The following is a 17,603-nucleotide window of genomic DNA, read 5'->3' as shown; positions in this document are numbered from 1 at the left end:
TGCCCGTAGCAGCTGAGAAGCAGGCAAGATTAGCATCTCCTTGTCTCTCACACTCAGAGCCCAGCTCAGCATTTTTGACAGGTTCAGCAGCCAAATGAACTCCGGCTCCCCTTAACGAGCTCTGGCTTGCCTAAACGAGCTCCGGGTTTCCTGGAACCCAGCGGCACACATTCAGGAGGATCTGGGACGGCGGAGGGAGTGGCCATGTCGACACAGCTCTCCGTCTGCATTACGGACGCAGAGGAAGGGAGCCCACCGTGGGACGGCTGAGCATCTCCACGATCAGCACATAGAAGGGAGGGCAGCTCAGTGGTTAAGCTGCTTGACTTGTAATCAGAAGGTTGGTGGTTCAAGCCCCTCAATTGCTCAAGTTGTACTCAGTCATAATTGTAAGTTGCTTTGGATAAAAGCGTCCGCTAAACGCCATAAATATAAGTAACTGTTACAGAATTAAGCATTTGTGCTGGATGTCTCCATCCACAGACAGCCCTGATAACAACCATCCAGCATTTCCATCTTCTACAGACAGGGCATTCAGTTTGGTAATTTCAGGAACAGGAATATATCTTCTATCTGTTTTATAAATCTCTAGTTGTTACAGCAGGGCTCAGAATAAATGTTCTGGCATACTCGTCTACTTTGAGATTTTTAGATGGTGCCATCTCATGCACAAGTCGTGCACCTAGAAGGGTCTCTGCTCTGGGTCCTAAGACCAGCCAAGTTCACCATGACGACGGCCGCAGGTCTGCACGAAGATTGAGGCCCCTCCTCCCCTCCCGTGCAGTTCTGTGCAATTTCTTCTATGGGCAGAGGAAGTTAGTGCACAGATTAGCTGCTCCTGGCTATGCTTCAGGCATGTTGGCCCCACAGTACAGCCTGAGGTTTAGTGCGCGTGCTGCATTAGGGAACCTGCAGGTGAGCAGGGCTTTCGTGCCATTAGAGCTGACCTCTGGGGTCGGCCTGAGAACCACGTGAGAGACGAAGGAAGGACTTAACGCTACGCTGTAGCTTGGCTTTGGAGTTACGCTATACAGGACCGGCCCAGACAAAGCAATTGACCCCTGCTTGTGTTGCGAACACAAGAGGCTGTGACATGTCACGCCAAACACACATGCATGGCACACAGACGGGACCAAGCGGGTCACTGGTCATAAAGTTACTTTATCGCTGTAACGCAGGTTTTTGAGTTTGGTTGGGCGAGTATGCGTGTAGTATATACATGTGTGTGGCAGAGGGACTGTTGAGAACAGAGGGGTGGAAGAAGGAGTGAGGAAGAGGAGGGGGAGGAAGAGGAGGAAGACAGCGAGTGCAGTGTCCGTGTAAGCTAAGTCAGTCCCTGCTGCTGTCTCTTCACAATAAGGTCCCTTGGGATTTCAGTTCCAGAAACTTTTGGGAGTCTGTAATACATAACGCTGTTTATACTCATGGCACTTGGATTCAACCTTGACCTTTTCAATCTTCTGCGTATTACATTAACCTACACGGTGTTTTAATACATCAGTGGGGATCGCATGAACAGTGAATGTAGGTGTTAATTGCGGAGATTGTGATGCATACTGTTTGACACACATGAACATGCCATATATATATATATATATATATATATATATATATATATATATATATATGTGTGTGTGTGTGTGTGTGTGTGTGTGTGTGTGTGTGTGTGTGTGTGTGTGTGTAGCTGCTCCAGTGTCCCGTGCGTGTTAGAGTGTGCTGGGGAGGCGTGTGTCTGTGAGGTAGGGTGCACTGCGTAGAAGTGTGTGTGCAGGCCGTGTGTACGGCAGCTGTCTGGGTAGAGCAGTCTGTTAGCGCCGGGGTCAGTGCAGGGAGGGGGCTGTAGCCAGGTTAGGGACGCAAGCAGACAGAGGCTGAGGGGAAGGGTGCCCACAGATCGGCAGCGAGGCCCAACACAGAGTCGCGTCCCTCTCCCTCTCCCTGTGAGAGAGCCCCATGATCAGAGCAGCCTACGAGCAAGAGCCGGCCCGTGCCCCAGTGCCCAGCCCCAACCTGCCGGAATCCAACTGTCACCGCCGTTCCAGAATCTCGCCAGCGTCGGACTAGAACTCCAGGTTTTAGAGACGGACAATCGGAGATCTAGAGCTCTCGCAGGGCCGAGCACAATGCCCAGAGGAATCTGGAACCGCAGTTCTGTTGGTCTGCACAGGGCGTGTGTGTGTGTGTGTGTGTGTGTGTGTGTGTGTGTGTGTGTGTGTGTGTGTAGGGCTTGGGGTGCAGGCTGCTCTTGGCCCTGGCGCTGATCGCATGGCACAAACCTGTGGCTGGAGGAAGGGCCCGGTGTGGAGAGCACATTGCAAGCTCTGACGGGTGAAAAAAGAGGGCAGATATCAGAACATTTCTGCTCTCTCACTCTCACCACACACACACACACACACACACACACACACACACAGTCACACACACACACACACACACACACAGTCACACACACACACACAGTCACACACACACACACAGTCACACACACACACACAGTCACACACACACACACAGTCACACACACACACAGTCACACACACACAGTCACACACAATTGCCACCACTGTCAGTGCCAGTGGAAGGGAAAATCCAGTAAGGTCACTGATTAGGGCCAGTGAGATCAACCTTTAGAGCCGCCCACAAACCTCTGTGGAGTCAGTGAATATTCAGACCCAATTACGTGGATTTGATTGTGAATGGAAATTACTGCCATTTTTAGCCAACCCACCAATCTATACTTACATCACTCCTAAGGATGACAGGAAAAGTAAAAACATGTTTTTAGAGTTTCAAAAGTTAATTAAAAATCAAACTGAAATCTCTTATTCAAATGCATTCAGCTCCTTTACTGTGGCATTGTGTTAAAGAACAAAGGGAAACAAATTAATGAAAAACGTCAACTCAGAAGGATGATATCGGTCAATCTGCTTCAATATCCTGTCAGATCATTAGCTGCATTTAAGCTTGGAGCAAGACGTCATAGAGCTGAGAGTGTTCTTGGGGGGCAGCAACAGCTGTGGACCTCATCAGTCCGGAGGGGAACAGCACCAGAACTGAACTGTCTGCTTGTCCCTGACTTCACTTGCACGCAGGCAGATGAGTCAGTGGCCCTGAATCCATCACCAAACATGACGAACATGACGGTGGCGTCTGGCCGTTTTCCTCATAACCGTCAAGGACACACAAGGGCGAGACTGCCCCCAAAATGTGGCCGTCATGTGTGTTGCCTGGGGCTAAAGGTGACTTCTGTGCTGTGAGTGGCTGAGTGAAGTGAAAGTTGTGTCACTTTTGAGCACCGCGAGTGGTCGTCAGTGCTGTCAGACACTTACCCTCAGGCCGGTATTGGGCGATGATGGTGACCGTTTGTCCTGCCCCCTTGAGCGCAGCTGCGGCTTGTTCATGAGTGGCGCCTCGCAGATCGATGCCATTTACCTGCATGCGCACACACGCACACACACACACTTTACACTTTTACTCCAATGAACGAAGACTGAAGAACTCTCTCTCAGCCACATTTCCTGTGCCTAACGCCGATTCTCGATTGTAAATGCTCCAGCAGAACAGTGCGCTAAGCAGCTGTTTTAAAGCGCATTGGCAGGAGCTTCAGCCGAATGTGAAGCATCTGGAAGCAGTGTTTTGCTTCGCTCCAGCCAGGACGCTGCAGTAGCACAGGCATGTTTCAACCCAGCCGGCTGGGAGCAGGAGCTCGAGCTGAGAGAATGGGGGCTCCACTCTGGGGAACGGAAGTCCGGGTGATTGTTCATACGCACGCACGCAGACCCACACACCCACACACACCCACACATACCCACACCAAGTCACAGAGGCACAGTGACAAAACGCTTCCAACAGGGAGACGGTGTGAGTATATCAGCATACATGTAAGAATCAGTTGTTGAGTAACCTACAGTGTAAACCTGCTCATGCCTGTGTGTTTGTTCGCAAGCGTGTGTTTGTTCTCTACACGCATATAGCAAGTAGAATATTAGTTGCTTGGGGCGAAAAGAAATATATGACATTTCTAAGTACATGATGAATAGTGGATCACACCATCAAAAGTCTTCTGCTCTGACACATGAGTGGGAGTGGCTGGAGTGTGCGTGCGCGCGTGTGTGTGTGTGTGTGTGTGTGTGTGTGAATGCAAATGTCTGCAGTAAGCCCTGTGTAGTTCAGATTCATTCCACAGTGTAAACTCAGGAAGCAAACTAGAGATATTCTTAGATTTCAAATCAGGCCAGCACATCATCTGTCCCTCCTTCCTGCCCCCACTCTCCACTCTAGTCTTCCTCCTTTCCTTTCAGTCGATCTGCCTCTTTCTCCTCATTCTCTCCGTCTCTCATCCTCATTTTCTCGCCCTCTGCCTCATCAGTGTCTGCGCGTGTCTGATTGCCAGTGGGGTAATGATCAAGGGCATCTGGTCTCGAGGTGTCTGGGGACTGCATGTGTCTGATTATGAGCAAATTGAGGGTGTCTGATTAGGGCGGGTTTGTGCTACTCCAGAATTAGATGTACATCCTTTGGTTCATATAAGGCCCTGATGAGCTCTAACGATGGCATACGCCACAGGAGATCAGACTGGACTGCTTTGGTTCCAACAGCATATGGCCATCAGGTATCAAACAGAGAAATTACAGCCCCACCATTAACTACCATTCTGACTCACTCAGGTCTCATTTGCGTAATTACTCCAGGATCTGTGTGATGCGACTCCAATCTTAATGACTGTGGAGCTTCTGCAAAACTCTAAATAACTGCTCTCAAAGACATTTGCATTCGTGTTGGTATACAAGATGTATTGGCGCCCTCTACTGTCAGACAGCCATAGAACACACAGTGGATAAGTACTGACAGATGCTTTAGCCTTTTTAGATCAAACGCATACATGTAGGTGCCTTAATCTAGAAACATAGCTAGAAATCTAGGAAGATAGAACAAATATTTCAAATATTTCTAACCTCTAACAAAACTGCGACTGCGATATTACTTTAACTGGTGTATCATCTTATACTTGCACACCTATATCATTACACCTCACACAAACCAACAAAGAATGTAAAAGTGTGCAGATGTATAATCTACTCAATTGTTTGTGTCAGGGGTTTTGGGAATCTGGGTTTGTCCATGACTTGCGTACGGGTGCGTGCGTGCGGACTTACGGACAGGATCTGGTCTCCTCGGCGGAGCTCTCCACTCAGGTCGGCGGGTCCTCCGGCCAGGATGAAGGAGACGAAGATTCCCTCACCATCCTCGCCACCCACGATATTGAAGCCCAGTCCAGTGGAGCCTTTATGCAGCACGATCTTCCTGGGCTCCCTGTACATGCACGTCCAATAGTACATCAGCTCCGAGTCCACGGGGCTCAGCATGTCTCCCGGCACTCCCCCGCACACACATACACACACACACACACACGTACCCTAAGCCTCTGTATGCATCCACGCGGGTGTGCAGGAGGCATGGCCATACACACACACACACACACACACACAGCGGCGAGCGGTGGCCGGCTGGGCGCTGGCTCCAGGCTAGTGTACGGTGAAGCAGGACAGCTGATGCTTGGTAGGATGCGGCTCTAATTTGAGAGCTTTGTCCCAATTCTGAGTGGATTCCTGGAGTCAGCGAAGGAACACGCACACGGGCCACGTGCTACCGTGTAAAGCCATACAAGAGCTCAATACAGCACACACACACACACACACACACACACACACACACACACACACACACACACACTTGACGCAGCCACACGCATGCACGCACATACACAGTCTTAAGACAGCGGGTCTCAGAAAGCTCTACTAGTCGTGGTGGGACCTGTGTGTGTTTATAGACCTGCATGTGTGTGTGTTTATAGACCAAGTGAAAGCACATCGACGCAGTGTGAGCCTTACAGCTCAATAAAGGCGCATCGGAAACAGATCAGTCTTAAGCCTGCAGGCATGACGCTCCACTCTGAGGACCACTTCAGCCAATCACAGCCAGGCATCGCTCCAGCTGTGGGACTTCCGGCAATTTCAACTGGAGCGTGGAGACGGCTGTTCTCGGATGGTTATGGATGATGACCCAAATGGCCTTTTTTAGCGCGGCAGTGTGGAGTGGCGGTGCCGCGTTTAGCTCCGCTCTCACGCCTCTCTGACCTACTTACGAGGAGAACGCAGACCTCCCCTCTCTGTAACCCTTTCTTCCACTTTCCCACACCCCCTGCAACATCTCTCTCCTTCTGAGCTTCCCCTCTTCCGTAGCATGTTTCTCTCCCTCTCTCTAAATGGGCCAGTGCGTCTGTGGAGCCCTCGGTGAGCTCTGGCCCCAGGCCCTGCAATGCCCCAGTAGTGTGCCGTCAGGCTGCGACAGATGCAAACGTCTCTTCGCCATAAGCCAGAGGTAAACGCAGCCGTACACTCTCTGAGAACACCCTGTACACACCACCCAGCTGAGCACTTCAGAGGCACCTTCAAGATCTCGAATTTTCTTCATATGGCATGTTTTCACTGTACTAACTATAAGAGCATAAATATCTTTATGGTTAGAACTTTCAAGTTCAAATTGTTACCTGAATAGAAAGGTGTTTTTTTTTTTACATTTCCCCTTATATGTATTCAGCAATCTCCAGTACTGTAACAATCAACACAAGATGTTGTAACCTTTCTACAGCCACGACATAAAAGATCCGTTAACAGTTCTGTAGCCCGTGTTCAATAAAATGTGTGGAATAACATTTTTGAATGAAGAAAAAAAAAAAAAGACTTGCATCCTCAACCACTATAGCCACAAATGATTGAAAATTAATAGGTTTCATGCCCTAGAAAAACGTGGTGCTTAGGGAAGCACGTCTGACGTTTCAAAGGATAGCACTATCAGATGTTACCACTAGATGGCAACCTCACTACATTTATTTGCCTCTGCAATTTTACATTAAAAAATAAAAGCCCCGGTAGCACAAGAAAACTGTGGGGAAACGGTAACTTTGATTGGCCTGGAAATTCAGTACGGATGATCAGTCTCCAACTTTATCTTTCAAACAAAAGAATCCTTGCACAAAACTGCGAATGTTAAACTCTTTGTTTCACTGTAGAACTGGAGGCCTGTGCATCTCATATCTCAAGCCAGTTGCTTTCATATTCCATCCATCTGTCTTGTTGCAGTACAATATCCTGCCCCAACTTTCTAGACCACAACACTGATGCATCCCTTGATGCAGGTACCTTCTCTCTCTCTCTCTCTCTCTCTCTCTCTCACCCCCCCCCCCCACCAAACCCCCAACTTCCCTCCATTAATCAACCGTGAAGCCTAACAGCAAATTGCAAACCAAAGACGACACTGCACTCACTTGAAATTCTAAAAGCCTCCTTAGTTCCTTAACAGCTGCTTAAGTATGCCGCGGACGGCCCCGTGGTGGTCCGACTACAGCAGCACACCCACCCACCTCCACCTCCCTGCCTCCAGCCATTTATTCACCGTCAGCTTCCTTTAGTATGCAAACAGCACATTTGCACCGTTCACCTCCACACCAGGCTGCAGCTCCGACAACCCAAGCGTCGCTGAAATCCATGTCACAGACAGATGAGGGCGTGGAACACACAGACACACCCACATCCACCCCCACCTCTCCCCCAAACACACACCCACACATACCCACCTACATATTAGCCAGCAGATACGATTAAATACCAGAATGGTAGAATTTCACTAGCTCAGAAAGCTCACAATATAGAAGCAGGGGGGTATGAGAAGGCCCGTCATCTTATTGGCTGACAGAGCGTCACAGAGAGTGCGAGTCATTATGAAACAGCAGCCCACATGACCGATCTGAAGTGCATGACCTTTATTCACTATGGCTCCTTAATCACGTTCCTCCCAGCAGAAATGAGATTACACAGTTGAGCTTCAGGGATTTTGGATTTTAAAACATTATTTGCAGATCCAGAGTCAGTGTCACTGGGACCCTAGGAACTCTCTCTCAGGATGGCAGCTGTTGTGTGAAGGGGACAACTTGGGTTGGACTGGGCGATGATGCGACTTTGATATTTACTCTTTCCCTTTTCACTCTCTCTTTACTTTTTTTAATATTTACTCTACACGCATATAGCAAGTAGAATATTAGTTGCTTGGGGCAAAAAGAAATATATGACATTTCTAAGTACATGATGAATAGTGGATCACACCATCAAAAGTCTTCTGCTCTGACACATGAGTGGGAGTGGCTGGAGTGTGCGTGCGCGCGTGTGTGTGTGCGCGTGTGCGTCATTGCGCCGTCGAAAATCTCCTCATCAAAAACCTCTCTGTTCAAAACCTCTGTTGGTGGAGTCCAGGCACACTGATCCCAGATTATTCTGCTCTTATACCGATGTTTTCTGACCCAGACGGCCCCCTTAAAACAAATCTCTGACCACCCTCATCAAAACCAGCTGTGAACAGGCTGTTCTTCTCCCATTTATCACCCAGGACTGCAGAAGAGTGATATATTATCATAGAAAGATGCAGTCTGAACAAACCCCTAAGCACACGCTACATCCCAAAAGCGTGTGTGCGCAGTAAGGGCGTACGCTGTAGGAGACACAACAGTCCAGTCCCAGCCGAGCGTCTTCTGCAGTCTGAGCACAAAAATCAACTCGCACCGATTTATTGACTGAATCATGGTTAGAAGCCCAAGACCAATTTACTGACTGGGGACGCTAAAGTCATCTTATCCTACCATTCGCTCATTTTTATTGGATCGCAGCGACGCATTAGCCACCGGGCCGTGCCTAAGAGCCCGCCTCCAACTGGCCTTTGGCTGGCTGAGGTCAATGCAGCCATGTCCAGGGCAGGGCCTCGCTGGGAGAGCTCTGATGGATCCACTCAGTAGGCGCCATCGATCTCCCTGATGGACAGGCTGGCTTAGTGCCATGTAGTGATCGCGCACCGTCCCTAGACTGCAGAAACACGACAAAAAGTACTTATTTTTAAAAAGCTGGGCAGGGGCAGCATCTAGGAAATGAACTGCTATGAAGCTATGCGGCCAACGGTGGTTCATCTATTTCTTTTTCTGATACTCTGCACACGTTACACATTGCACACATGAACACAAGCACAAGGAAAACCCGAGGCCCATGCTGACTGGGCCCCAGCGATCCCCTCTGCTATTCTAATATTCTGTTCAGTAGAACACGAAGGAGCTCATTAGTGGAACACACGGAGGACAAAATCCAGTCTCTGGTTAATCTCCTGCCCTGAGTGGTCTGCTGCACGTGAGACCTAGACGAAAAGTGTCTAAAACGGTGACAAAAAGGAGTGTACAGCTGAGGCTCTCCCCAGCAAGTGACGCAAGGACTTTAGCCCGGGTGTGACGCTGCGACGCAGAGCTGTAGAACCAGGCAGCCTTTGCCGAGTTCTACCACGCGTTCCTTCTCCACCCAGTTCAACCGTGCGTACCAGTTAGCAGTGAGAGGACCCAGCATGTGGAGACAGAGGAGTTGTGGTTTTGCTTCTCTTACGAGGTTGGCAGACTCTATATCCACTCTGACCTCGAAGTCTGACCCTGTCAATAAAAGCAGTGCAACATTTCTGCTTGCTAAATGAAAAGAAGTTTTCAAAAACAATGCTTTGATCACAAACTGTTGTTTGTTCTGATCACACCTATTTCCATCCCCGAACAGTAAAGCATTCAGGCGTGGAATGTCTGCGGTGACTGAGCCACCAGCACTCATCAGCAGTGTGTGAAGGCAGCAGTAGGACCCGCTCACTAACACCCAGCATTACGCTCAAGTGGTTATGCAAAGCTATCATGTCTGGAGGAACTTCAGAGGCTGTAAGGGCTGAATGGCGCCGGAGCTCGCGGACCCTCTGCCCTCTCCCCCATCCCACCCGCACGCTTGCCCAAACGCCCCAGTCAGAACCGTGAATCTGAAAGGAAAACACAGACGCCTTCCCAACCCTGTCAGGCTTTTACGTGTTGGGTCTCCTTCGCGGTCTCACATGCAAATCACCAGTCTCACATGCAAATCACCAGTCTCCCTCTGAAGCCAATTAGTGAACGCTTTATCATTCATTAAGCAATGTGTTGATTACTGATATTCTAAGCAAATTCCCACACGGAGGCATGCACTGGCAGGAGCAGACATCCGAACTACAGGAAGTCAGCATGGTTCTCAAACTGTGCACACGGGTGTGTGCACACAGGCACACAACGCACACACAACGCACACACGCACGCCCGCACACTCACACGCACACACACGGATAGATACATAGACAGAAACACATGTGTGTTCCTGCACACCTAAAAGAAATAAAATGACATTCCTGAAATTAAACCTTGCATCTCAGACTCCATTAATCTCCAATCTATAAACTTTACAACTGTGCTCATATAAATCAGCAGCGTGAAAGGTGGGGCGGCACTGCTTTATACCTAATTAAAGGCAAACTGCAGCTTATGGTTCGGACAGATCAAATGAAACAACTACAGAGGCAGCAGGGGGCGTGGGAATCGATTCTCCGCGCTTTACAGCGCTCGAACTCAGCAGGCGTGCCACCACTTCCTGTCTCTCGGGAAGCCAAACGATGACCTTAGCGCTACCATCAATAAACAATATAGTCAACAAAGAAATTCAGTGAGGCAGTGGAGGGTCAGAGGGCATGACCACAGAAATTGGGTTCAGCCACTGTAGGGCTACGGTTCACTGCAGAGGTGCTGAATGTAGACCATAAGCAAAAACAGATAAATAAAATAAAATCAGAGCAAGTCATTCTGGCTGTATTTGTAGTAAGGAACAGCCTCTTGTCTTCAGAGCAGCTGTACTCTTTCAAGGTCTGAACAATGTCTGTTATGAACAAATCTAGGCATTACTGCGGGATTAGTTAAATGGATTGAAGATCTTGCTTAGCTCTTATTGCACAAAAGAACATTTTTGGATCAAATTACTTTCTTTTCAGTGTACAGTGTCCCTGCTGGCAGGGACAGCCTCACACTCCCAGCTTCTTCCAGATGTGCTGCCATGATTTCACACATGAACTGCTCATTGAAACCATTTGTCCCATCCACAGCTTGGACTCTCAACGTTCCACAAAAACATTATTAATCTCAGATTCCAAAGTGAATAATAAAGAGATATTTGATGTGAATACGAAATATCTGAGGTTAATATGAAAATATGTTGAACTATGTAATCATTATCATTGAATTACTATAATTATCTCCTGCAACGTTGATACCACCTCCCAATCCCATTTATCTGTTAAAAAAAAAACAAAAAAAAGTTTTCCATGACAGCATGACTCTACCATTAATAATTCTAACAAGACAGACTGGCCATTTACAGGTCTGCTTCCCAAATGTGAGGGAAGATTCATGAAATGTTTAATCAGAAGCGTTAAGCGTTAGCAGAAGTTCCTTTAATAAGTAATTGCCTGAACATTGCCTTTCATTGCCTTATCATGGCTGTTTAAGGATTTCCAGCCATAGTAATTTACACACACCACATGTGCTCAGACAGATTAGAGGTGCAGAAAACAGACAGGAAAAGTTACACATTGAAATATTACTTGGGCATCTCATTAGAAAGCAGAGACCAATCCCAGGTGCTAGGTGGGAGGGACATGCAGGGAGAGAGTTGTGGGCGGGGCATGCAGGTGAACCTGATTTGAATGCAAAGCACTGAGTGGTCAGTACCTGGTGATGTCGGAGTCAGGGAGCAGACCTAAGTGGTAGTGAGGGAAGGGGATGGCGTGTAGTGGGCTTTTATCGAACTCCACGGGGGAGTAGAGACGGGGAGAGGGGACACGATCACACAGTTTATTCACAGTGCTGTAAACGGGCTCTGGAGGCCTGGGAAGGAAAAAAAAAAAGAGAGAGAGAGAGAGAGCAAAAAGCAGAACAGGCCTGTTAGTGTGCACGAGGAAGAGTGAGGCAGAGACACAGATAGACAGGGAGAGGGATGAGAGAGAGACAGAAAGCAAGGGAAGAGAGACTGACAGAGAGAAGGAAATATCAAAGTTAGAAAGTTAGTGCAGAGCTAGTTAGTTAAACTGCTTAACTAATTAACTATGAATTAGTTAAGTCAAGTCAGAGTTAGTTAAGGTTTTGTTAGTTCATGTTTTTTGATGTGCATTCAGTTTTCAAGGCTTCAAACATCTTTTGTGGTGCAAGAAATAAAAATCATTCTTGCACCAGAAAATCACAATGCTCTCACATAAACTATTTAAAACAACTAACACACATTTTTATGCATTTTTTGTGTCACTGGTCCCAAAAATTGGCTTTCAACTAGCAGTTAACAAGTTTATAAACGCAATGAATCATGCAAGTCTTCCACATGCCAGCTTGTACATACTGTACCAGTGCCCACTGGGACAGCATTAACACCTGTGTAATGAACATTGTGTGATTATTTGAAGTGACAGTTTTGCGTTAGCAACACTGGGTACTGCAGAGACTCACCATCTACACCATTACTGTGAAACAGGGCTGCAGACATTCTGAACCAGGCTTTCTACATCAGCCAACCTGTGTTTCTGAGTGCTGGCTCGCCCTTTCTCCATCTCTCTCACTTTCATTAACTCACGCTATAAAAGCGTCTACTCTCAAACAATGCATTGTAAACAGGGACGTCAACCACAGGCGTGCAAAGGAATGCGTCTCCGCAGGGAAAACTGGGCGGTTGGCTACTTGTGCAGGTTGCGACGTGTGTGATGGGGTCAAAGGACACAGACAGATGAGGGTGTACTGGCGAAGGAAAACCCGAGGCCCATGCTGACTGGGCCCCAGCGATCCCCTCTGCTATTCTAATATTCTGTTCAGTAGAACGCGAAGGAGCTCATTAGTGGAACACAAGGAGGACAAAATCCAGTCTCTAGTTAATCTCCTGCCCTGAGTGGTCTGCTGCACGCGGGACCTAGACGAAAAGTGTCTGACTCGGAAACACCTGGTGTCTCACCTCAACTGGAAGTGCTGGGTATCGAACCTGTGGCCCTCCCCGTCATCCAAGGAGGGATTTCTGATCAGAGAGAGACAGCAGGTAAGCACAGGAACAAAGTCACCAATCGACTCCATCTGCTGAGAAGAGTTCAGAAGTGCGGGACTGGAGTCTGAGTGGACGGGGTGCAGGGTGGGGGGTGTTGGGGCATGCAGACTCCAGGAGGAAACGGACAGCCAAGACACGCACGCACGCACACAGGTCAGAGACACAATCCCCACCGACCCCAGTGGAGAGACCACACCTTTACACGTCTGACACTGAGACACACACACACACTACCTCAGTCATGGTGGTGTCATACTGCACCTGACCTATTATATTGTTTGAGTTTCAGTTCTACTCCTGAGATCTAGATCTGATCTAGAGAGAGAGAGAGAGAGAGAGAGAGAGAGAGAATGAAAGACTGGATGAAAGAGAATGAGTGAGAAATAAAGTGAGTGAATGAACAAATGAGAGAATGAGCGAGATGGAGAGCGATACAGTCCTGTACTGGATATGCTGCTGTTGCTCTGCTGCTCCCACAGATGATGGCCCATATAGGGAGGCGTACAGCCTACAGTCCCTGTCTCTCTGTTCTTATGTACCACTAGGGGAGGAGGCACTGCTCTCCCACTTTTAAGAGTTTTAAACAAGGCAGTGGTCGGTTAAAAAGAAGAAGAAGAAGAAGAAGAAGGAAAAAGAAAGATTTAGTGTCCAATGATCAAAAACACAACCACAATGATGAACACAGATGTGGGATCAAAGGAGAGAGGGGAAAAAAAAACCACGGGAACGCAGGTCGTACTGCCTGCTGGGACGGGGTAGACATATACTGTCCTGCAAAGCATCCTGGCGCTCTCTGTGGCCTCTCTGCTGACACCACCTCTCCACACCTGTCCTTTGTCTGTCCCTTTGCAGAAGCGTAATTAAGAATACTATAATCTACATAAAATAGAGAATACACACACGCGCACGCGCGCACACACGCGCACGCGCACACACACACACAGGTAGGCAGAAATGCTTGCAGACTTGTGCACATGCACACATTGCTTTCATATGTACACGGCAAAACTGGAGCTAGACTAAATAATAAACCTAACCTTCAGCTGATGCTCTCTGGTACGCGTCTAAAAACACTGCCCTGAGGCTACAGACAAGTGCTAATGCCCAGTGAAAGTCTAAATTTCGTGAAATAAAGTGTACGACAGCAGAGAGCCTGCAACATAACTTTTCGGTTAAATCACTTCGGTGTCTCTCCGCAGGCAAGAAAACAGGCAGGAATCAATGAAGTCGATTACACTGCACTTCTCTTCCTAGGGTAGGAAGGCTACAGTTGGGGTGTTTGTGTGTGTGCGTGTGTGTGTAAGAGCACCGGGCTGAGGCCCTACCGCTGTGTGGAGTGTGTTCCACTTAACCAACTGAATGACTCATGTGGAGCAGAAGCACGTGGGACTTTTGAGCTTCCCCCGTGGGGGAGTTTGGGGGTGTCTCACTGTGTGTGTGAACAGAAAGGCTTGTTTTCCACACACCAGAGAGTGCATGTAAGGTTAGTTTAGTATGTGCCTGCGTGTAGTACTAAAATGCATGTCTAGCAGTTTAGAAGGCTTCTTTTTATGTAACTTTGTGTGTTAATTATAGAGATGTGTTTAAATGGAGCACTAAAGGGAGGAACCATCCTTATATTTTCAGTGCTAAGCTTCAAAGTGTATTCTCTCCACCATCACACACCCACCCCCCCACACATAAAGCTTGCTTTCTGCATTATACATCTGTGAGCTGTGGCACAGGTAGGTATTACATAATGCCACATATAGCTTTGCTACCCCTAATCATCTTAGCTTTATCTGAGAGAATCAATTTTCTTTACTATTAATTACCAAGGGGTCAAAAATCATAACATGATGACCTTTTGTGTTATATAGGTTGGCTGAGTCATTTTGAGTCAATTAAATATCTGAGGACTGAGCAGACAATCAGAGGAGCTCAGTGTGGGCTAAGCCTGCAGATTAGCCAAGCCTAGAAAAGGCATCTGGAGTCTGCTAAAATTAGTCTGGCACATGGACGGAGCTCGAATCCCAGTCTCAAAGACGGGGACCCTCCCAACAATCCTACAGTTCCTTAAAAAGTCACCAGTCAGTCTGGGAAGGAGGTTTTAAAGTACTCCGTGTTTTTAACTCTTCTCTCTTGGTCCTTCCCTTTTTTACCCTAATGCTTAATAAACATTCAAAGTGGCTGCAGGTCAAAAAAGGTCACTGGAATTCTGGGATCCTGCTCCATGCAGCTCCATGCACAAGCCCACCTGCCTTAACAGCTATAACCGCCCATTCCTCGTAGCCTGGTGTACCATGTTATAACAGTACCCCAGAAAGACCTAGAAGGTAAGCACTCTTAGCAGTGGAGCGAGAATAAGTCCCACCTGACCTTTCACACTGCGCTGCCGAGTCCATACAGCCAATCAGAAGATGGCTGTCTCCCTCTCTGTTCAGGGAGTTTAAGTCAGTCACAAATGTCTCCTGCCCAAATGCCTCTTAAAATAATTCCCCAAAGCTCTGCATACACACACACACACACACACACACACACACACACAAACACAAACCTCACACAGATACACGTAAACAAAGAGAAACAAGCCTGGATGCCACTTGCTGTGAGCATGGAAAGTGACAGCACTTACACTCATTAAATGCACTTGAAGTGCACCAATCAGCCATAACATTAAAACCACCTGCCTAATATTGGGTGGGTGCCCTTCATGCCACCGTAGCAGCTCTGACCTGCAGATCCGTGAAGTCCTGTAGGTTGCAAAGTGGGGCCTCCATGGACTGGACTTGCACATCCCAAGCGGCTGCTCCATCAGACTGGAATCTGAGGCATTTGTAGGCTACGTCAACACCATGTGCTCTTTGTGATGTTCCTCAAACCATTCCAGAACAAATTTTTGCAGGGTGGCAGGGCACATTATCCTGCTCATAGAGGCCACTACCATAAAGGAACGCTATCGTCATGAAGGGGTGTACTTGGTCTGCGATGACGTTTAGGTTCGTGGTACATGTCAAAGTAACTTCCACAAGAACATCAGGATTCAATGTTTCCCAGCAGACCACTGCCCAGAGCCTCACGCTGCCTGTCGGCTTGACTTCTTTTCACAGAGCATCCAAGTGCCAACTCCCCCGAGGTGAGTGACGTGCGCGCACACACACACACACACACACACACACACACACACACACACACACACACACACACACACACACACACACACACACACACACACACCAACCCATTGACATGATGTAAAAAAAAACAATCCATCAAAAAAAATGTGATCCATGATCCATCAGACCAGGCCTCCTTCTTCCATTGCTCCAGGGTCCAGTTCTGGTTGATCAGTTCTGCTCACTGTAGATGCTTTTAGTGATACACAGCAAGCTGGTTGTTCTGACACCTTTCCATCGTAGCCAGAACGTTTGCAGCAATTTGTGCTACAGTAGCTCTTCTGTGGGGTCAGAGCAGGCAGGCTAGCCTTCATGCCATACAAGCATCAGTGATTCTTAAGAGCTCATGAGAGCTAGTTCACCAGTTGTTCTTCCTTGGACTACATGCAGTAGGTACTAACTACTGCATACTGGGACCATCCCTGGAGATGCTGTGACCTAGTCACGTAGCCATCACGGTCTGACCCTTGTCAAAGTCACTCGACCTTACGCTCGACTTTTTTTCCCTGTGTCCAACAAATCAACTTCAAGAACTGATTGTTCACTTGCTGCTTAATGTATCCCACTCTGACAGGTGCCACTATAATGAGATAATCACCGTTATTCACTTCACCTGTCAGTGGTTTTGATGTTGTGGCTGACTGGTGTATAATTATGAAAGAAATTTACAGAAGCTACCAAATCTCGCAAATGTGATTAAGGAGCCCAACCAGGGTCACGAAGAGGTTAAGAACAGCTCCCTCAGTTAGCTCTTTAGCCGCATCCATCTAGGAGCTGCGAGGAGCACGTCCTGCCGATCACGTCAACGGTGGCGATACAGGACGTTCACAATCACACAGGACGTTTCGGTAAGGAGACCGACAGCACGGATGGGGAGGAGAAGTAACAGAGGTGGGGGGGTAGAACAGGAGGGGGCGTCGAATCCCAAAGCAACCTGACTGTGAGCCATGACGATTCCACCCATGCTGCCTTTGGAATTTCCACACAGTGACACACTGGGAGTGGGGCGGGGGGGGCGGGGGGGTTTGCGGTTCTACACAGAGTCTACCTGTTGAGTACGGCGTCTGGTGGAGAGAGCGAGGGAATTACCGTAAGAACGAAAAGCCATCCAACCTGTTAATGTCCTCCTCCACCAGCAGATGGCGTGGCAGGGGCGAGTAGCGTCCAGGGGAGATGGGAGGAAGACTGGACTTATACTCCAGAGTCCCGTTATTACCAGCGGAAGAAATATGATTATCCATAGCAGGGGAAAATGCTGCAGAGAGAGCGAGAGAGAGAGAGAGAAGCAGAGAAAGACGAAGGGAAAGATTGAGGAGCAGATGAAGGAAGGAGAGAAGGAGCAGATCATGAAACCGGTTATGACACACATCATGGAATGGCTATGGCACACTGGAGACCTCTGTCTCTGCAATGATCCCAAACTGTTACAGCTGATATCATCTTTAAA

The 17,603-nt window shown here is 48.1% G+C and overlaps 1 protein-coding gene across 46 annotated transcripts in view; it reads right to left on the bottom strand.

The window, feature by feature from the left end:
- dlg2 (discs, large homolog 2 (Drosophila)) overlaps positions 1–17,603 on the bottom strand; it is a 156,668-nt gene that overhangs the window by 22,007 nt on the left and 117,058 nt on the right. For 22 of the 46 annotated variants that reach the window (XR_014118643.1, XM_081702367.1, XM_081702373.1 and 19 more), the window contains 6 exons: positions 17,246–17,411; positions 12,915–12,974; positions 11,651–11,806; positions 5,157–5,313; positions 3,330–3,432; positions 2,277–2,321 (listed from right to left, as the gene is read on the bottom strand). Coding sequence is in view for 44 of the 46 variants with exons in the window: in XM_081702367.1 (XP_081558493.1) it covers positions 2,277–2,321; positions 3,330–3,432; positions 5,157–5,313; positions 11,651–11,806; positions 12,915–12,974; positions 17,246–17,411 (687 nt within the window). In the remaining 2 variants the exon portion in view is untranslated. Of the gene's footprint in view, positions 1–2,276; positions 2,322–3,329; positions 3,433–5,156; positions 5,378–11,650; positions 11,807–12,914; positions 12,975–17,245; positions 17,412–17,603 lie in introns of those variants that run through there. The other 24 variants (XM_035535286.2, XM_035535287.2, XM_035535289.2 and 21 more) reach the window with 16 other exon arrangements.

The sequence above is a fragment of the Electrophorus electricus genome, chromosome 19 (genome assembly GCF_041902795.1).
Source record: "Electrophorus electricus isolate QZ-2024a chromosome 19, ASM4190279v1, whole genome shotgun sequence".
In the NCBI taxonomy this organism is placed as follows: Eukaryota; Metazoa; Chordata; class Actinopteri; order Gymnotiformes; family Gymnotidae; genus Electrophorus; species Electrophorus electricus.
This window is presented reverse-complemented; position numbering and strand designations above follow the sequence as displayed.